This window comes from Panulirus ornatus, chromosome 14 (genome assembly GCF_036320965.1).
Source record: "Panulirus ornatus isolate Po-2019 chromosome 14, ASM3632096v1, whole genome shotgun sequence".
Lineage (NCBI taxonomy): Eukaryota > Metazoa > Arthropoda > Malacostraca > Decapoda > Palinuridae > Panulirus > Panulirus ornatus.
In genome coordinates this window covers 39,931,406-39,953,824 of record NC_092237.1, presented here as the reverse complement: position 1 = coordinate 39,953,824, position 22,419 = coordinate 39,931,406, and the positions used below count along the sequence as shown (strand labels likewise).

At 40.4% G+C, this 22,419-nt stretch overlaps 1 protein-coding gene across 1 annotated transcript; it reads right to left on the bottom strand.

Moving 5' to 3' along the window:
• Nucleotides 1-765: 765 nt before the first annotated feature.
• Nucleotides 766-15,745, bottom strand: LOC139753533 (glutamate receptor ionotropic, delta-2-like). The gene is made up of 6 exons (XM_071670181.1): nt 15,646-15,745; nt 13,891-14,036; nt 5,830-5,928; nt 2,569-2,735; nt 1,158-1,284; nt 766-879 (listed from the first exon to the last, which is right to left on the bottom strand). The coding sequence occupies exons 1-6, from the start codon at nt 15,743-15,745 to the stop codon at nt 766-768; spliced, it is 753 nt and encodes a 250-aa protein (XP_071526282.1).
• Between the last annotated feature and the right edge of the window lie 6,674 nt (nt 15,746-22,419).

Sequence of the window (22,419 nt, the reverse complement as noted above, 5' to 3'; positions counted from 1 at the left end):
TCGCACTTCTCGTTCCCTCCACCTCTGACCCATATATCCTTGTTTGCTGTTTTCTGCTTTAGCGAGGTAACACCAAGAACAGACGCAGAAAAGGTTGTATCTGCTCACATCACGTTTTGATTTTATTCACTTCAATCTCAATTTTCTCTTTTCCCAAACTCTCCAAAATTAAGAAAGAAACGTTTGCATTTTCTCTATTCTGCTACCAGCGCTATATCATCAGCAGACAGTAACTGATTCCTCTACTAGGATCCTTCACCCCCCAACCTTGACAGATTGAAGACCTTTCTTTCTCCCAAAACTCTCGAATTCACCTCCCTCAAGACCTCATCCAGAAAAAGATTAAACAGCCATGGTGACATCATGCACCCCTGCCGGAAACCCACTTTCATTTGAAGCATTCTCTTTCCTTCCCTCATACTAGCACACACTCCTTAGTTTCCCGGGAAAAACTCACTTTTTATCATAGGTTTTCTTCCTTTCATATGTTCATAATACCTCAATCAATCTTATTATCTGCTTTTTCTAGAGCCACAAATCCCATATACAAATCCGTCTGTTTCTCTAAGAATATGTCACGCTCTTCTTCAAAGCAAACACCTGATCCACACATCCTCTACCAATCCTGAAACCACATCGTTCCTCCTCACTCTGATACTCTATGAACATTCTCCCACACAACGTATTAAGTACACTCAGCAAACTTATGTCTCTGTAATTCAAACGATAACGTTATGTTGATTTACTTAACATCAAACCCGTATGTTAATGTATCATAAGATCTCTTTTTAAAAGGTCAACTCTCACACACTCTCTATTTCCATTATTGCCCTGTCTTATGGAATTTCTATCCTGGGTGATTATTCTTGCAATGTCTGCCTATTAATATGTATATGGCATTAATGTGTATGTTGATTAAGCTATCTTGTCCAGTATGCATTTGCCATTGCTACGATGCAAAATATCTATAATGGTTAAGCTAAGAAATCCTGTAAACTGGATGTGCTACGTTATACTTCGAGTGCAATGATTTATCAGTCAAACAGAGAGAGAGAGAGAGAGAGAGAGAGAGAGAGAGAGAGAGAGAGAGAGAGAGAGAGAGAGAGAGAGAGAGAGAGAGAGAGAGAGAGAGAGAGAAAAATTAACTCAATTAGTACCTGAAGATGTTGGATGGTGATGGGTGAGGGCCCTGAATCAACTGACGGAGCGATGTTTTTGGAGACCTTGATCACCTCGTCATTCGCCCACTTGCCCAGCAACCCCGCCTCTTTCATCCGGATCAAACTGCAGGAGCAAAGGTGTGAGGACTTTCAACGAGGTTTTGCCGCGAGGAAAATATCGAGTTCTGAAGAACAAATCGTGTGAGTTACGTAGTGTCAAGTGTTCCGTGTGAGATGGAGAGAATATATGTATGTGGACCAAAAACCAGCAGCCCAAGTGTTGATTAGGCAGGAGGAAAGACGGCCACTTGGGCGCCAGAGGAGGGTAGCTTGACCGCCAATAAATCGCTGGTTCACTGCATAGCCTTCACTTCCCCTCCCGATCCCCAGGCGAGTACTACGGGTAGAGAGAGAGAGAGAGAGAGAGAGAGAGAGAGAGAGAGAGAGAGAGAGAGAGAGAGAGAGAGAGAGAGAGAGAGAGAGAGAGAGAGAGAGAGAGAGAGAGAGAAGGGGGAGGAAGGTGTTTATTCACCCGTCCTATCCAGTTATACTTGTATATCTAGAACAGCTAATTATCATTCGTTAGCTATTATAGCTTCTGATTAACCATATTCACCTCTTTACCTCCTCACGTTTACCTTACATCAGCGGTTCTCAAACATTTTGATTCTTGATCCACTTAATCAGGTGTTTGCTTTTCCCTGACCCATCTTAGCTTCTTATCTGAACAACCTCCTTTCTGTGGCTTCTCATACATATCTGTTTAACTGTTGTAACCCGTTATCAGCGGGGACCAATCATCCCAGCGCACTCCACATAGCTATTCATCGTCTTTTTATCAGGGTCAACTACTGTTAACTACAAGCACTTCCCACAACAGTGCAAACAAGTGAGATCATTATGAAAGTTTACATGATATTTTCCGTGTGTTCCCGCGACCCACCAGTGGGTTACGACCCACAATTTGCGAACCTCTACCTTATATTAGGGTAATTTCTTGTTTATATTCTCGACTAATGGCCACTGACATTTTCTCTGTTTAATTTTCCTGCATCTCACACTTTCATTATTTTCCCATCTCATATATAATGAACTAACCCATGACATCGTTGTATATCTTTCGCTAATGCATAAATGGGATCGAACCCCGGATTAAATGACTGACAACCAGTGACTAAGACCGGTACACTACGACTAGTTTAACGAACCACGTTTTCTGTATTCTGGTAAAGTTAGAGGTACATGGAGGGATATCCAGTCAACTATGTTCTTTGGCTTAAAAGACACTGACTTAGAAGGATTTTGCAGTAAGTTCTGATCTTAAGAGAGCAAAATGTACTAAACTATGATGTAAGAAAATACCATTAAACTGGGATTTCATGACCCGTAGATTTAGAGATGCACTCACATGCTGTCGAAGACATCCTTGTAAGGTGAGCCGCTGCTGCAGGCGATGCCGTAACCCTGAGGGAGGAAGGTCTGGCGGGCGAGGTAGAACCTGTCCTGTCCTCGCTGCGCTGCCTGCAGCTTGGAGTTGAGCTCAGCGTTGAAGAATACATACATGTGCGTCATGACCTGCCATGACGAGAGAATATGTCAGTAAATGTAATATTCGTCATACACTTTTAGTTATTGCCAATATGTTAGACTCTGTGGCCAAAATACGTATGACCATAGCTGTAATATAAAGAAACACCCTCATCTCTGTGACTAAAATCAAGAAATGTTCTTTAGTTGTTCAATTGCTTTACCTTCCTCTGTTTTCACAGCGAAGAAGACCAAGGAATGAATGAAGTTATCAATTCACCATCAGACAATAACAATAATGAAGTATATAGCTGAGACATGCTAGTACAGGAGATTGTTCCTGGATACATTTTAAGAACATGTGTCCCCATGACTCTGTCTCTATGAGAATCCAAACTCACTAAGTGCATCTCCTTATATATGAAAAATCCTATTAGTAAAACTTTCCAATCTCTGAAAAGCACGTGTTTCACTGCTTCATGTACTGTCCTAATTGTTCCCTGACTGAGATCTTTGTAGATTAATTCTGGCACATCTTTCCAGCACTACTCTTACTATCACGTATTGCTTAAATGGTTATACTCCAATATTCATTGAAAGTTAAGTTCATACCACGCTGAGAGAGCCAGTCTTCCTCCCCTTTATCTTCTCTTTCCCTCTTTGCTTTCATGTATCCGTCTGGACAGAGCAGCTGGGATCTTATCCCCGGTATAACTTTTATCTCCACAATTCCAACAATCTCCATTTTTGGCGAGGTGGCGATGGGAATGAATAAAGGCAGACAGTGTGAATTGTGTGCATGGGTATATATGTATGTGTCTGTGTGTGTATATATATGTGTACATTGAGATGTATAGGTATGTATATTTGCGTGTGTGGACGTGTATGTATATACATTGTGTATGGGAGTGGGTTGGGCCATTTCTTTCGTCTGTTTCCTTGCGCTACCTCGCAAACGCGGGAGACAGAGACAAAGCAAAATAATAATAATAATAATAATAATAATAATAATTCCAACAATCTCATGTTTATTTTCCTGATTCTATCCTTGAATTCCATGTCTTACCACTAATACATCTTTGTTTTCATACGTTACTTTCAGCCTGGCATTTCCATCATCTAACATAATAACGTTTCAGAACCATTGGTTAGGCGTTTCCATCATCTTATTGTAGCTGATCTGCGGTGTTTTTGTACCTCTTGGCTGTATCATGTATTTCTCTTATCTTCTTTTCCTCTACTTTTTCACCTTTAATGAATATCCTGCTGAATAATTCCCAGCCTTTTTAGAACATATCCACAATAAGCATCATCATTGCTGGTCTCTGCGCTTATACAGTGACTATATCCATCAATTATCTTTGTCTCTTTTATCCAAGAAACTACTTGTAGTATGTTTATAGCCTCTAGGGCACTTTTCATTGTACATTCTTTACTCTCCACCTTTTCTCCTCTTTGGCTGCAGTATGATCTTCCAGTCCAGAATTATAACAATCTGTGACTATCGATCTCCTATTTCAATAATGTTCATAAGTTTGGCAACAACTGTATGTCTGCTTCTTACAGTATATCGACTCGTTAACCTTTATATCTCTGATTATATCAAAGATCTCCATGTCTGCATTCTTATCATTTTGCTATTTGTGTGTGTGTGTGTGTGTGTGTGTGTGTGTGTGTGTGTGTGTGTGTGTGTGTGTGTGTGTGTGTGTTGGGGGAGAGGGATGTTTAAGTGAGTGTAAAAACCTACTTGTAATAATCTATGTGTACTGTATGGGGAGGGAGGTTTACACTCGTTGGGCCCCATCTCTTGAACTTCTTCGATATCTATATGCTGTGTGCACGAACCAGATTCTCAGGGCATCTTATTCAATTCATCCACCAATCTTATGAAAAGAAAATTTTCTTTAAAACAACGTTTTCACGACTTCCCGGCTTAATTGCATGTTATGTCCTCTGGATATTGTATTCTTACATCTCCCTCTCTCTCTCTCTCTCTCTCTCTCTCTCTCTCTCTCTCTCTCTCTCTCTCTCTCTCTCTCTCTCTCTCTCTCTCTCTCTCTCTCTCTCTCTCTCTCTCTCTCTCTCTCTCTCTCTCTCTCTCTCTCTCTCTCAGCCACTATGCTATTCCAGACACTTAAAGTTATCGATCAAGTCAATACTCAATATTCGCTCTTCCAAGTAAAGAAAGCCTAAAGCCTCTAGCTTTTCCTGCAACTCAGCCCTCTTAATTCTGGTATCTTCTTTGTTCCTCTCCCCTGGACCTTGTCTATTAGCTCTTTTTGTCTCTTAGGTTCAGTGAATAACCCTTGGAAGCATGTTCTAGTAGGTCTTATGTAAGATGTGAACTTGAATGTATTTCTATCATGTGTCAACAGACGGTTGGTCTTCTCAACTTCTGTTAAGGTGGGACTTTGGAAACAGGTTGGGGACAATGTCGACTTCCAAGCCCTTTTCGAGAAGTACACATGATCTTGGAGCTTACCTCCCGCTAAATGATAATCATATCGGTGCCTTCTTTCTCTGTGACTCATCCTAATCTTTACATTTACTTGCGTTGAGCTTCATCAACCATACCTCAGACTAACTTTGGAGTCTGTTTAGGTTCCCTTGTAAGTTGATGCAAGACCAGCTTTTAACTCTTTTCATGACCTTTGAACCAACTGCAAACAGACTCTGGAAGGAATCCCTACCTTTTAGCAGGTCATTTGCACGGATCAAGAAGAGTAATGGCAATCTGCTGGTCTGATATACATCATTTGTTTCCTTCCACCAAGATACTCTTCTGTCCATCAAAGGAATTTCCTCTTTACTCCTGCCTACTTAGTGATCTAGTTTCTTAATCAGCCTCTCATGCAGCTCTGTGTCAAATGCTTTCTGGAAATCCGATGCAAACAGTCCACCCAGCCTTCAGTCATCTCTAAGACAAAGCTTACTATCTCGTAGAAATCTAAAAAGTTTGTTACACATGTCTTAATTTCCTAAAATCGTGTGTGTGTGTGTGTGTGTGTGTGTGTGTGTGTGTGTGTGTGTGTGTGTGTCATATACGGGGGGGGGGGGTCATAATCATGTGGCCCTATCCCATGTGTATGTGTTGGGGGTGAGGTGAATGGTGGAAACATTAGACCTCCGGACTGTGCCTCACCCTCTTGATGCCTTCATTTGGATCAGCCACGAAGCTCTTGTCGGGATCCTTATGGTTAAATAGCGGCCACACCTCGTAGTAGATTCCACTTTCAGCACTCTGAAAAATGTGATTTCATATTGTATTTATCTAACAATGGTTGGCCTACTAGTCCTACAAAGCAAGTGAGTTTATTCTCGATGCTTGGCGTTAGTGTTATTGGCCTTGTAAGCTGTACATACCAGCGGTGGCAAACATGCACTGTGATTATCATTTTTGATGCCTGACTAAAAATGAGTGAAATGAATGATGTTGTTAGCTCTAGTCACAGACTGTACTGTGAATATGCTGATGCTACTGTCGCTAATCGGTCTAGGGTATCCAGGGACTATTTATATAAATGTCGGTAAATGAAGTATCGACCTGTGGCATTATGTTGAAGGTTCCAATCACGGACAAAAGTCCACATCAAGGCTGGGCCTTAATTGAATTACAGAGAGAAGTATGAAAAAAAAATGACAAGGGAAAATATTTACGAATTTTTGAGGAAGTGAAAAACCTATCTTTTGGAATATGTCAGGGAAAGAAGCAGGTATCAAAACGGCCCACCCTTGAGTTGGCGATGGCAAAACAAGAATCATGTGATGCAGCAGTTTGCAGAGTATTGCGTGGTCTAGTTAGTGTAACATAAACAGTCAGAAGAGGGAACGTGAACCAACATTGCGGCGTAGGGCAAGGGGGGTCAAATTTGGAAGTTAACCTGGGACAGTTTATAAGTCGGACAGCTTTTGACTCAACTCTGTCAAGTAAGCAAACAGAGCGAGAACCACCCCAAATGTGAAAGCAGTACTCCGTACAACGAAGAATCAACCCCTTGCATAAACGGAGCAACTGTTTAGAAGAAGTTTCGCCATCTAAACAGGATGCCCAGTTTCTTAGAGGCAGACTTATCTATTCTCGTAATGTGGGGTTTCTAAGAAAGAGTGGAAGCTACAGTAATACCAAGTATGTTCAGTGAGTCAAGAGGTGAAATTACAGAAGCGTCAAGAGTAGTGGGGAGTTTTCGATAGAGAGATGATCAGAAATTGGGTCTTGGAGGTGTTAAACTTAACACGATTTTTTGTACCAAGTCTGAGTTTATTGGGGAAGATGTGTCAAGATAAGATAGAGAGAGAGAGAGAGAGAGAGAGAGAGAGAGAGAGAGAGAGAGAGAGAGAGAGAGAGAGAGAGAGAGAGAGAGAGAGAGAGAGAGAGAGAGAGAGAGAGAGAGAGAGAGAGACAGACAGACAGATAGGTAGATAGATGAGAGAGAGAGAGAGAGAGAGAGAGAGAGAGAGAGAGAGAGAGAGAGAGAGAGAGAGAGAGAGAGAGAGAGAGAGAGAGAGAGAGAGAGAGAGAGAGAGAGAGAGAGAGAGAGAGAGAGAGAGAGAGAGAGAGAGAGAGAGAGAGAGAGAGAGAGAGAGAGAGAGAGAGAGAGAGAGAGAGACAGACAGACAGACAGACAGACAGACATACAGACAGATAGGTAGATAGATGAGAGAGAGAGAGAGAGAGAGAGAGAGAGAGAGAGAGAGAGAGAGAGAGAGAGAGAGAGAGAGAGAGAGAGAGAGAGAGAGAGAGAGAGAGAGAGAGAGAGAGAGAGGTACATTGGATCATGGTCAAAGTGTACAAATGAATGTCAGTTGTAAAAAGAGTCAAAAGAATTTCAGATTGGCTGGAACTTTAAGAGGCTAATAGTTTTCTGTTATGCAACCGTAATGAAGCTAAACTATATAAAACCTGCACATCATAGTATCATCCTTAACCATTGAAGTTAAGTGATATAACTTTATTAGGATCGTGAGATCAGGCCATTTGGCGTCCTAGCTTCGTCTCTTCGATGTATATCAACTGACTGTTATATTTCTCTCTTGTGTCTCCCCTGATGATGTGATTATTACACGAAAGTGCACTTGGGAACTTTTCGTGTTTCATTTTCCCCGTGGACTCATAGGAATATATATATATATATATATATATATATATATATATATATATATATATATATATATATATATATATATATATATATATATATATATATATATATATATATATATATATATATATATATATATGATACAGCGCTGGTGGCTGATTCATGTGAGAAACTGCAGAAGCTGGTGACTGAATTTGGTAAAGTGTGTGAAAGAAGAAAGTTAAGAGTAAATGTGAATAAGAGCAAGGTTATTAGGTACAGTAGGGTTGAGGGTCAAGTCAATTGGGAGGTGGGTTTGAATGGAGAAAAACTGGAGGAAGTAAAGTGTTTTAGATATCTGGGAGTGGATCTGGCAGCGGATGGAACCATGGAAGCGGAAGTGGATCATAGGGTGGGGGAGGGGGCGACAATTCTGGGAGCCTTGAAGAATGTGTGGAAGTCGAGAACATTATCTCGGAAACCAAAAATGGGTATGTTTGAAGGAATAGTGGTTCCAACAATGTTGTATGGTTGCGAGGCGTGGGCTATGGATAGAGTTGTGCGCAGGAGGATGGATGTGCTGGAAATGAGATGTTTGAGGACAATATGTGGTGTGAGGTGGTTTGATCGAGTAAGTAACGTAAGGGTAAGAGAGATGTGTGGAAATAAAAAGAGCGTGGTTGAGAGAGCAGAAGATGATGTTTTGAAATGGTTTGGGCACATGGAGAGAATGAGTGAGGAAAGATTGACCAAGAGGATATATGTGTCGGAGGTGGAGGGAACGAGGAGAAGTGGGAGACCAAATTGGAGGTGGAGGGATGGAGTGAAAAAGATTTTGTGTGATCGGGGCCTGAACATGCAGGAGGGTGAAAGGAGGGCAAGGAATAGAGTGAATTGGATCGATGTGGTATACCGGGGTTGACGTGCTGTCAGTGGATTGAATCAGGGCATGTGGGGCGTCTGGGGTAAACCACGGAAAGCTGTGTAGGTATGTATATTTGCGTGTGTGGACGTATGTATATACATGTGTATGGGGGTGGGTTGGGCCATTTCTTTACGTCTGTTTCCTTGCGCTACCTCGCAAACGCGGGAGACAGCGACAAAGCAAAAAAAAAAAAGAAAAAAGAAAAAAATATATATATATATTCTATTTTTGCTTTCTCGCTGTCTCCCGCGTTTGCGAGGTAGCGCAAGGAAACAGACGAAAGAAATGGCCCAACCCACCCCCATACACATGTATATACATACACATCCACACACGCAAATATGCATACCCATACATCTCAATGTACACATATATATACACACACAGACACATACATATATACACATGCACACAATTCACACTGCCTTTATTCATTCCCATCGCCACCTCGCCACACATGAAATAACAACCCCCTTCCCCCCTCATGTGTGCGAGGTAGCGCTAGGAAAAGACAACAAAGGCCCCATTCGTTCACACTCAGTCTCTAGCTGTCATGTAATAATGCCCGAAACCACAGCTCCCTTTCCACATCCAGGCCCCACAGAACTTTCCATGGTTTACCCAAACGCTTCACATGCCCTGATTCAATCCAATGACAGCACGTCTACCCCGGTATATCATATCGATCCAATTCACTCTATTCCTTGCCCGCCTTTCACCCTCCTGCATGTTCAGGCCTCGATCACTCAAAATCTTTTTCACTCTATTTCCACACATCTCTCTTACCCTTACATTACTTACTCGATCAAACCACCTCACACCACATATTGTCCTCAAACATCTCATTTCCAACACATCCACCCTCCTACACACAACTCTATCCATAACCCACGCCTCGCAACCATACAACATTGTTGGAACCACTATTCCTTCAAACATACCCATTTTTGCTTTCCGAGATAATGTTCTCGACTTCCACACATTCTTCAAGGCTCCCAGAATTTTTGCCCCCTCCCCCACCCTGTGATCCACTTCCGCTTCCATATATATATATATATATATATATATATATATATATATATATATATATATATATATATATGGCCCAAACTACCCGCATACACATGTATATACATACACGTCCACACGCAAATATGCATACCTATACATCTCAATGTATACATATATATACACACACAGACATATACATATATACACATGTACATTATTCATACTGTTTGCCTTTATTCATTCCCATCGCCACCCCGCCACACATGAAATAACAACCCCCTACCCCCGCATATGCGCGAGGTAACGCTAGGAAAAGACAACAAAGGCCACATTCGTTCACACTCAGTCTCTAGCTGTCATGTATAATGCACTGAAACCACAGCTCCCTTTCCATATACAGGCCCCACAGACACTTCACATGCCCTAGTTCAATCCATTGACAGCACGTCGACCCCGTTATACAATATCGTTCCAATTAACTCTATTCCTTGCAGGCCTTTCACCCTCCTGCGTGTTCAGGCCCCGATCACTCAAAATCTTTTTCACTCCATCTTTCCACCTCCAATTTGATCTCCCACTTCTCGTTCCCCCCACCGCTGACACATATATCCATTGATCAATCTCTCCTCACTCATTCTCTCCATGTGACCAAACGATTTCAAAACACCCTCTTCTGCTCTCTCAACCACGCTCTTTTTATCACCACACATTTCTCTTACCCTATTATTACTTACTCAATCAAACCAGCTCACATCACATATTGTCCTCAAACATCTCATTTCCAGCGCATCTACCCTCCTCCGCGCAACTCTATATGTTGGAAAGGATCACAATTTTGCGCGTGATCAAGATATTCCTATGAGTCCACGGGGAAAATGAAACACGAAAAGTTCCCAAGTGCACTTTCGTGTAATAATCACATCATCAGGGGAGACACAAGGGAGAAATATAAGTCAGTTGATATACATCGAAGAGACGAAGCTCGGACGCCAATTGGCGTCCTAGCTTCCTAACTTCGTTTCATTTTCACCGTGGACTCATAGGAATATATATATATATATATATATATATATATATATATATATATATATATATATATATATATATATATATATATATATATATATATATATTTTCTTTCTTTTAAACTATTCGCCATTTTCCGCGTTAGCGAGGTAGCGTTAAGAACAGAGGACTGGGCCTTTGTGGGATATTCTCACCTGGCCCCCCTCTGTTCCTCCTTTTGGAAAATTAAAGAAAAAAAAAAAACGAGAGGGGAGGATTTCCAGCCCCCCGCTCCCTCCCCTTTTAGTCGCCTTCTACGACACGCAGGGAACACGTGGGAAGCATTCTTAATCCCCTATCCCCAGGGATATATATATATATATATATATATATATATATATATATATATATATATATATATATATATATATATATATATATGCTGGTCTTACTTTATGTCTCATCAGGACGGGACAAGCAGGCTAGTCTAATCATACTCTTACAAGCACCACACACATACTCAAACCTTGCTTATCATCATTACTTTTTTCATTTTAAGTACTCTCGCTAATTCCTGTCCGCTCAAACATTCATAAGTATCATCACTACAGAGTCCGTCAAATCTATGGCCTCATAGTCCCCGGCATCATGGGGACTCTACTGCCAACGAAAGGGAAGGTTTTGGCAGTAGTAGAGCCGGCCCCTACCTCGTCTTTTTCCTCTCTGTGAGACCTTTTTCTTTTTCCATTCACTATACCAACATTCGTGGTCTCTCTAGTAACCTCTCCTCAGTTGAGCACCATGTGTTTCGTACCTTTCCTAATATCTTACTTCTCTCTGAGACACAATTGTCTAATAATATTCTCACTAGTCTCCTTTTCATATCTAATCATAACTTCCACTCACAGTTCCGGTTCAAAGGTGGTGTTTGTGCTTATTCCAACATAAACACACTTGTTGCACGCCTCAAGGAACTTGAGTCTCCAAACTTTGATGTTATGTGGCTAAGAATCTGTTTCGCCTATTGCTCTCCTAATTCTACAAATTTTATACCCTTCATTGACTATCTAAACTTCTGCCATGAGAATATGATATCCTCTTACCCGTAAGCCGAGATCTCCTACCACGGGAATATCAATGTTCACCATAGCGAATGGTTGAATCCCTCCCATAAAGATGGTGAAGGGATCGAAGCTCTCACGTTCTCCTTTCTCAATGATTTAGAGGAAATTATTTTCCATCCTATCCATATACCTGACCGTTGTGACCACTCCCCTAATATTCTGGATTTGTTTTTCACCTCTAGTCCATCCCGCTGTAAATACACAATCTCGCCCCAGTTGGTTCATCTGATCACAGTCCAATAAATGTATCTATTCTAACAGCACCTCCCCTCCAGCAGCCTCTTCTAAGCGTAAATACTGGCACCTTAACAAAGCTGACTGGAATAACTTTCGTAAATTCTTTTCAGACTTTCCTTGGGTAAATTACTGCCTCCGCTAAATGCATAACAGAGGTTAGTCTTGCGGGAATGGAAGCATTTATCCCCTCTCCCTCCAAGACGACCTCTTCATCCAGTCCATGGTTCAACCGTTCCTCCTCTGGAGCCATTCAGGCAAGGAATCAGGCATATCGGGCTCAGAAAAACTCTCCTTCCTCTGGCTCCCTTTCAGCTTTAATCACTATCCATAATCGCTGCAAGCACGTTATCCGTGAGGCGAAGCGTTCCTTATTCAAAGGAAGTACGATAACCTCTCCTCGTCATCCACTGATAGTTTTTTCTGGTCTTTAGTTAAGAACATCTCTAACAACTTCTGTCGCTCTACCTTTCCTTTACTTTTTCGTTCTGACGGCACTATAGTTGTCTCTCACGTTGAGAAAACAACTGTCTTTGATTTCCTTTCCTCCTCTAACTCCATGTAGGATGACTCTAACTGTCATTCACCCCCTGATGCTCCTAGTACTAATCCCATGCCTCTTTTTGTAATCTCTTTTCGAACTGTCTGAAAAACGCTTCTTTCTCTGGACTCAAGCAAGGTTTATGGTCCTGATGGCACCCATCCCCGTGTACTGAGTGGGCATCTGAACTTGCACCAGTGCTTGCTCGTCTGTTCCGTTTCTGTTTAAAAACCACAACTTTTCCTTCTCCATGGTAACATGCATTGATACACCTCATCTCTAAGAGAGGTGACGGTTCTGACCCCTGTAACTATCGTGCTACTGCTTTGACATCTACAGTTTCCAAAGTCTCTGAATCCCTTCTTAACTCCCATATTCTTAAACACCTCAGAAATCACAGTCTTCTCTCTTATCACCAGTACAGCTTCTGTAAGGCGAGAACCACTGGTGATATTCTTTCCTAACTTGCTAATGTCTGGTCATCATCCCTGAAAAACTTGGGGGAGTCATATGCAGTTGCCCCTAACATATCTAAGGCATTTGACAGGGTATGGCATCGGGGCTTCATCTCTAAGCACCCCTATTTTGGCTTCCTTCCTTCACTTTGCTCTTTCATGTCAAGCTTCCTCTCCGGCCGCTCTATCTCTGTGATCGTTGACGGATAAGCCTTCCACCTTTTCTCTATCAGTAGCGGTGTCCCTCAAGGTTCTGTCCTTCCCCTACACTTTTTCTGCTTTTTTCCACGATTTCCTCTCGTTAGATAATTCAGTGCACTCATACACTGACGACTCAATACTGCATTCATCTACATCTTTCAGTTCTGCTCTCTCTCTCTCTCTCTCTCTCTCTCTCTCTCTCTCTCTCTCTCTCTCTCTCTCTCTCTCTCTCTCTCTCTCTCTCTCTCTCTCTCTCATCTATCTACCTATCTGTCTGTATGTCTGTCTGTCTCTCTCTCTCTCTCTCTCTCTCTCTCTCTCTCTCTCTCTCTCTCTCTCTCTCTCTCTCTCTCTCTCTCTCTCTCTCTCTCTCTCTCTCTCTCGTCTTTGTCAAACTCTTCTCTAAATTTATCTAATGAGTAAATGAATAATTTCAGCATGATAGAGTATGAGGCGCACCAGTTACGGGAGAGCCCAAAATTCATAATGAGGCTATCACTAATGGTGTAAGCATTGAATGCCAAGTCTGTCAAGGATTTCGACAAATGATTATAGAACTCAAATCTCTGTACGTCCACCGTGAGGCTATCAATCATCCACGGTCGATAATCCTCGACGGAAGTATGTACCTTGAGGGCATCAACGAAGTTGTTGTCTCTGACGGATCCGAGTGTGTAGCCTTTCCGGTGGGCCTCAGCGAGGTCGTATAGCGAGTTGATGGGTTTCTCGTAAGAGACGATGGCGAACGTTGCCGTCAGCGTCCCCGAGTATATTGCTGGAAGAAGGATCTCCAAATTAACACCGGAAGAATTGACAATCACATGTTTACCAAATGGCGTCCTAGCTTCGTCTCTTCGATGTATATCAATTGACTGTTATATTTCTCTCTTGTGTCTCCCCTGATGATGTGAGTATTACACGAAAGTGCACTTGGGAACTTTTCGTGTTTCATTTTCCCCGTGGACTCATAGGAATATCTTGATCACGCGCAAAATTGTGATCCTTTCCAATATATATATATATATATATATATATATATATATATATATATATATATATATATATATATATATATATATATATATATATATATATATACATATACATATACATATATATATATATATATATATATATATATATATATATATATATATATATATATATATATATATATATATATATATATATATATATATATATATGTATATATATATATATATATATATATATATATATATATATATATATATATATATATATATATATATATATATATATATATATATATATATATATATATATATATATATATATATATATATATATATAATGGGAAAAATATCTTTTTGAATTGAAAATATAAGCATGAAGGCTAGATTTATTTTCTTTGGGTACTGCACAACTAGGAGGATGGGGTAATGGGGGACAGAGACTAACCCCATAGACATATAAAGATTTTTACAGAGAGAAGATTGTAAACTTTTCATACAGCTAAGGAGGCGCAAAAAAATGTCTTTCGTGGAGGTGAAACGAAATATTTATCAAGTTTATGCTCAAACGTATCGACGGTACGCTTTAGCCTACTGTAGTCAGTAAATCATTAACAATCCCGTCGAAGGTCAAGTAATTTGCCTCATCCGAGGTAAAATGGTCGCCTAGTTTATATCAGTTCCTACGAGTGGAATCAGGTGGATCTTTTAGTAGCTTGTTAGACTGAGAGCATCGAAGCATTTGATAATTCTGAATATTTGCATTTTATCAAATCTTAACCTTCTCTTTTCTAAGGTAAATATTTTCAAGTCATTTTGTCAGCTGTAACAGGATTTGTTTCCCAGCCTGGGAATCATCTTGATAGCTCTCCTCTGTACTCTCTCTATTCTATCTATGTCTTACCTCAAACAGGGTGACGAAATTGAACATAATATTCAAGATGAGGACGCACCATCGAGTTGTAAAGAGAGAAGATCACTTCCGTAGAATTATTCTAAAGCCATACCAATGCATCCAAGTATTTTGTTTGTACTTTTTACAGGTTATGTGCACTGTTTACTTGGATTTAGGCCATCAGAGATTATTACAGCAAAGTTCTTTTCCTCATTTACCTTAGAGGCTCAACAGAATTCATAGTTCCCCTTTTCGTTTCTACCACTCATCAATATCATAACTGATTTGTTACCTGTGACCCCAGTCCATTAATTTGTCTATGGCAGATTGAAGTTGGAAAATTTCAATTTCTGTTGTAGATATATTTCCCAACTTAGTATCTTACAAGCAGCCCACTTGTTACGTCTAACTATACAAAGGCCTGACCATTAATCACTATTCTTTGTTCACGTTAGTCAGTCAGTTTTCTAACCATCGAAGCGCAACTTCATCTTTACCATGTGACTTTCCTTTCGTCAGTAACCTTTGATGTGGAACATTATCGAATGCCTTTAAAGAATCTAAAAAGGCATCAACTGCTTTACTGACATCGTACATATTGATTACGTCATAAAAGGAATCAGGTAGATTTGTCCAACATGATACATTTTGTTGAAAACAATGCTCAAAATCATTTATTAAGTGATGGTCCTATAAATGATTTATGATATTATCCGAATGATTATTCCATTAGTTTCTATTGAATTCCAAGTGCAGACAATAAGCTAGCTGGACAATATACTTTCCAGACAGTGGTTATCTTCCAAATAGCATTCGGACTCTTCCATACGGAAATGATTATCAAAACATGGAACAATCATTTATCAAATGACTATTAATAAACATCAAGTTCAACTATAATGATATTATATATATAATATATATATATATATAATATATATATATATATATATATATTTATATATTTTTATATTTATAATATATTTTATTATAATTATTATTATTATCATAGTAAGACTTAAAAAAGAATGGTTAAGGATAATATTATGCCCCTTACATTTTACTTTATTAAATTATAAAAAAAAAAACATAGGGATATTTCAAACCCATCTCCCCTTTATCCCTTTTACGACGCAGGGAATAAAAAAAAGTAGTGATTTCTCCCCCTCCATCCCCTGTATAGCATTATACGACACTATATATTTATAAGTAATTATATATTTTGATATTATGGATAATATATATGGAGTGTATTATTAGAGGGTTTTATATATTAATTTAATCGCCATTGCAGCAGCGAGGTCGAGTGGAGCAGAGTGGATGGGTTTCATTGAAAACAATATAGTAAATAAACGCAAATGATTTAGTACTAGCATTAATTGACTGGAGAAGCATATGCAAAGTTGTAAGAGCATCCTAAGTTTACAAATAACATGGTGTGGCATATTTTGCATGCCCTGAAAGTTTTATCGGGTGTCAGCATGTACGTAAAAGAGAAAGTGACCACTCAGTGAAGACATTATGCTGTCAGCGAGAGCGCTATGAATCTCCATGGATGTTAATAGGCATGCGTTCACTTGACTGATGTCACGAGTTTGAAAGAGGAGCCAAGTGAGTCCTTGCAATTAGAAGCTTGGAGTTCCAGTTTTGCGCAGAGCTACAGCCTGGTGGCATTCTGTGGAACACTAGCAACGCCGTGACTGGTTTCAATTTATAAGTACATTTAATGTCAAATGTATTAACCCGGTCTTTAGGTACAGTAGGTTGAGGTCAAGTCTCAAAAGTTTATCCATCCTATGAAAAACTGCCGAACTGTCTCGATTTCATTGTTCCGGGCATATTGCACTGGAAATATTGAATCGTAGTGCATCATGTGGTGGCACAAATTCGAGACCATTGAAAATCTGATCTGCAGAACATCTAACGGATAAGCTATAATTTCAATGTCTCTATACGTGCCATTACTAACAATGTATGGTTCCAGCGTGGACCAATATGTCTAATAGTTTATCCCAGATTCACCTTCGTAAACCTTTCAATGCCTGATGCGTTGCAAGTGATTTAATTTGGAAACAAAGTAAGTTAAAGAGACCGTTGGATTAAAAGAGTTGAGAGACAAAGAGTGTTTGAATGGCTTTCGGTTTACACGAGTCTATATGAGCTGCGAAACCTTTGACCAGTAATCTTCGGACGTGGAGCACACGTAGTCATGGTCAACCAGATGGAAAGAAGTTGAAAAACGCATTTTTTCGATCGGCAAACTTATCACTAGGTAGCTTGTCGTGAACCTCAAGGAATAATGCATAATGAATAGTCTCAGCTGTTACCTTCATGCTCAGTGGATTCCAACAGCTGTGAACTCTGGGTAACCATGGAAAGCTGTGTAGGTATGTATATTTGCGTGTGTGGACGTATGTATATACATGTGTATGGGGGTGGGTTGGGCCATTTCTTTTGTCTGTTTCCTTGCGCTACCTCGCTGACGCGGGAGACAGCGACAAAGCAAAAAAAAAAAAAAAATATATATATATATATATATATATATATATATATATATATTATATATATATATACATATATATATTTCTTTCTTTTTCATTCATACTATTCGCCATTTCTCGCATTAGCGAGGTAGCGTTAAGAACAGAGGACTGGGCCTTAGAGGGAATATCCTCACCTGGCCCCCTTCTCTGTTCCGTCTTTTGGGAAATTAAAAAAAAAAAGACGAGAGGGGAGGATTTCCAGCCACCCGCTCCCTCCCCTTTTAGTCGCCTTCTACGACACGCAGGGAATACGTGGGAAGTATTCTTTCTCCCCTATCCCCAGGGATAATATATATATATATATATATATATATATATATATATATATATATATATTCTATCTATGTTTTTATTTATTCATTATATATATATATTCGCCATTTCCCGCGTCAGCGAGGCAGCGCCAGGAAGCAGACGAAGAATGGGCCATCCACTCATATACACATACATATACATAAACGCCCACATACGCACTTATGCATACATATACATATCAACATTTGCACACATATACATACACATACCCATTCATTACATACATACACATGTACATATTCATACTTGCTTGCCTTCAACAATTCTTGTTGCTACCCCGCCCCACAGGAAGACAGCATCACTATCCCCTGCTTCAGCGAGGCAGCGCTAGGAATGCAGACAAAAAGGCCACATTCGTTCACACTTACTCTCTAGATGTCACGTGTAATGCAACGAAACCACAGTTCCATATCCACATATAGGTCCTACAGACCTTTCCATGGTTTACCCCAGACGCTTCACAGGCTCTGGTTCAGTCCACTGACAGCACGTCATCCCCGGTATACCACATCGTTCCAATTCACTTTATTCCTTTCACGCTTCTCACCCTCCTGTATATTCAGGACACGATCGCTCAAAATCTTTTTCACTCCATCCTTCCACCTCCAACTTGGTCTCTCGATTCTCATTGTTCCCTCCACCTCTGACACATATATCCTCTATGTTAATCTTTCCTTACTCATTCTCCACATGTCCAAACCATTTCAACACACCTTATTCTGTTCACTCAACCATACTCTTTTTATTTCCACACATCTCTCTTATCCTTCCATTACTTACTCGATCAGACCACCTCACACCAAATACTGTCCTCACATATTTCATATCCAACACATCCACCCTCTTCCGTACAACCCTCTCTATAGCCCATGCCTTGCAACCATATAACATTGTTGGAACCACTATTCGTTAAACAAACCCGTTTTTGCTCATCGAGATAACGTTCTTTCCTTCCACACATTCTTTATAGCTCCCAGAACCCTTTCTCCCTCCTCCACCCAGTGACTCACTTCAGCTTCCATGGTTCCACTTCCAGATATCTAAAACACTTCGCTTACTCCAATTTTTCTCCATTCAAACTTTCATCCTAGTTAACTTGTCCCTCAACCCTACTGAACCTAATAACCTAATAACCTAATATATCTCAGCTTTCTCCTTTCACACACACTTTTCCAAACCTTGTGGTATCTCACACGAATCAGCCACAAGAGCTGTATCATCAGCGAACAACAACTGACTTACTTCCCAAGCCCTCTCATCCACAACAGGCTGAATACTCGCCCCTCTATCGAAAACCCTTGCATTTACCTCCCTAACCACCCCATCCATAAAGAAATTAAACAACCATGGGGACATCACAAACCCCTGCCGCAGATCAACTTTCACTGGGAACCAATTACTCTCCTCTCTTCCTACTCGTACACATGACTTATATCTTTGGTAAAAACTTTTCACTGCTCCTAGCAACTTACCTCCCACACCATATACTCTTAAAACATTGCATTAAGCATGTCTATCAACCCTATCATATGCCTTCTCCAGATCCATAAATGTTGAATACAAATCCATTTGCTTTTCCAAGTATTTCTCACATACATCCTTCAAAGCAAATACCTGATCCTCACACTCTCTACCACTTCGGAAACCACACTGCTCTTCCCTAATCTGATCCTCTTAATCAATACCCTCCCATATAATTTTCCAGGAATACTCAACAAACTTATGCCTCTGTAGTTTGAATACTAACCTTTGTTTCCTTCGCCTTTCTACAATGGCACTATGCATGCATTCCGCCAATCCTCAGGAACTTTACCATGTTTCATACATACTTTGAATACCCTTATCAAGCAATGAACAACACAGTCACCCCCTTTTTGATAAATTCCACTGCAATACCATCCAAGCCCGCCGCCTTGCCGGATTTCATCTTCCGCAAAGCTTTCACTATTTCTTCTCTGTTTACCAAACCATTATCCCTGACCCCTCTCACTTTGCACACCACCCCGACCAAAACAACCTTTATCTGCAACTCTATCATCAGACACATTCAGCAAACCTTCAAGATACTCACTCCATCTCCATCTCACTTCGTCACTACTTGTTATTACCTTCCCATTTGTCCCCTTCACCGATGTTTCCAATCCTTCTCAAGTCTTACGCACGATATTTACCTCCTTGCAAAACATATTTTTATTCCCCCTGAAATTTACTGATTCTCTCTCACCCGAGCTCACATTTCCCCTCTTTTTCACCTCTTGCACCTTTCTCTTGACCTTTTGCCGCTTTCTATTATACATCTCTTTTATACATTTGCACTACTTCCCTGCAAAAATCGTCCAAACGCCTCTCTCTTCTCTTTAACTAACAACCTCACCTCTTCATCCCACCACTTACTATCCTTTTTAATTTGATAAAGGCGAGTGTTCAAATTACAGAGGCATACGTTTGTTGCGTATTCCTGGGAAATTATGTGGGAGGGTATTGATTGAGAGGGTGAAGGCATGTACAGAGCATCAGACAAGGGAAGAGCAGTGTGATTTCCGAAGTGTTAAAGGATGTGTGGATCAGGTGTTTGCTCTGAAGAATGTGAGAAATACTTAGAAAAACAAACAGGTCCTCACAAAATTTCCATAGTTTGCCCCGATGCTTCACATGCCCTGGTTCAATCCATTGATAGTACGTTGACCCCGGTATACCACATTGTTCCAATTCACTCTATTCCTTGCACACCTTTCACCCTCCTGTATGTTGAGGCCCCAATCGATCAAAATCTTTTTTACTCCATCTCTCTACCTCCAACATGGTCTCCCACTTCTCCTCGTTCCCTCCACCTTTGACACATATATCCTCTTTGTCAATCTTTCCTCACTCATTATCTCTACGTGACCAAACAATTTCAATACACCCTCCTCTGCTCTCTCAACCACACTTTTTATTACCACACATCTCTCTTACCCTTTCATTACTTACTCGATCACACCATCTCACACCACATATTGTCCTTAAATATCTCATTTCCAACATATCCTCTCTCCTCCGCACAACCCTACCTATCGCCCATGCCTCACAACCATATAACATTATTGGAACCACTATTCCTTCAAACATGCCCATTTTTGCTCTTCGAGATAACGTTCTCGCCTTCGACACATTCTTCAACGCTCCCAGCATCATTGCCCCCTTTTCCACCTTGTGACTCACTTCCGCGTCCATGGACCCTATCTAATACACTTCACTTCCTCCAGTTTTTCTCCATTCAAACTTACCTCCCAATTAACTTGTCCCTCAACCCTACTGTACCTAATAAACTTGCTCTTATTCACATTTACTCTTAACTTTCTTCTTTCATACACTTTAGCAAACTTAATCACCAACTTCTGCAGTTTCTCATCCGAATCATCCACCAGCGCTGTATCATCATCGAACAACAACTGACTCACTTCCCAAGCCCTCTCATCCACAACAGACTTCATACTTGCCCCTCTCTCTCCAAAACTCTTGCATTTACCTCCTTAACACCCCCATCCATAAACAAATTAAACTTCCATGGAGACATCACACACCCCTGTCGGAAACCGACATTCACTGGGAACCAATCATTTTCCTCTCTTCCCAATCGTGCACGTGCCTTACATCCTTGATAAAAACTTTTCACTGCTTGTAGCAACTTACCTTCCGCACCATTTACTCTTAATACCTTCCACTAAGCATCTCTATCAACTCTATCATATGTCTCATCAAGATCCATAAATGCTACATAAAATCCACCTGCTATTCTAATTTTTTTTCACATATATAATATATATATATATATATATATATATATATATATATATATATATATATATATATATAAATGTTTATTTTGTTTTTTCATTTATCATACTTTGTTGCTGTCTCCCGCGTTAGCGAGATGGCGAAAGGAAACAGACGAAAGAATGGCCCATCCTCCGTGCGCACACATATATTTACGGACACGTCCACACACGCAGATATACATACTTATACATTTCAACGTATACATATATATACATACACAGACATATACATATATACATATGTACATAACTGATACTTGCTGCCTTTGTTCATTCCCGTCGCCAACTCGCCACACAGAATGACAACCCCCTCCACCTGCATGCGTGCGAGGTAGCGCTAGGAAAAGAAAACAAAAGACAACAAAAGACAACGTTCATATTCAGTCTCTAGCTGTCATGTATAATGTACCGAAACTGCAGATCCCATTCCACATCCAGGCCCCACAAAACTTTCCATGGTTTTCCCCAGATGCTTCACATACCCTGGTTCAATCCACTGACAGCAGGTCGACCCCGGTATACCACATCGTTCCAATTCACTCTATTCCTTGTACGCCTTTCACCCTCCTGCATGTTGAGGCCCCGATCGCTCAAA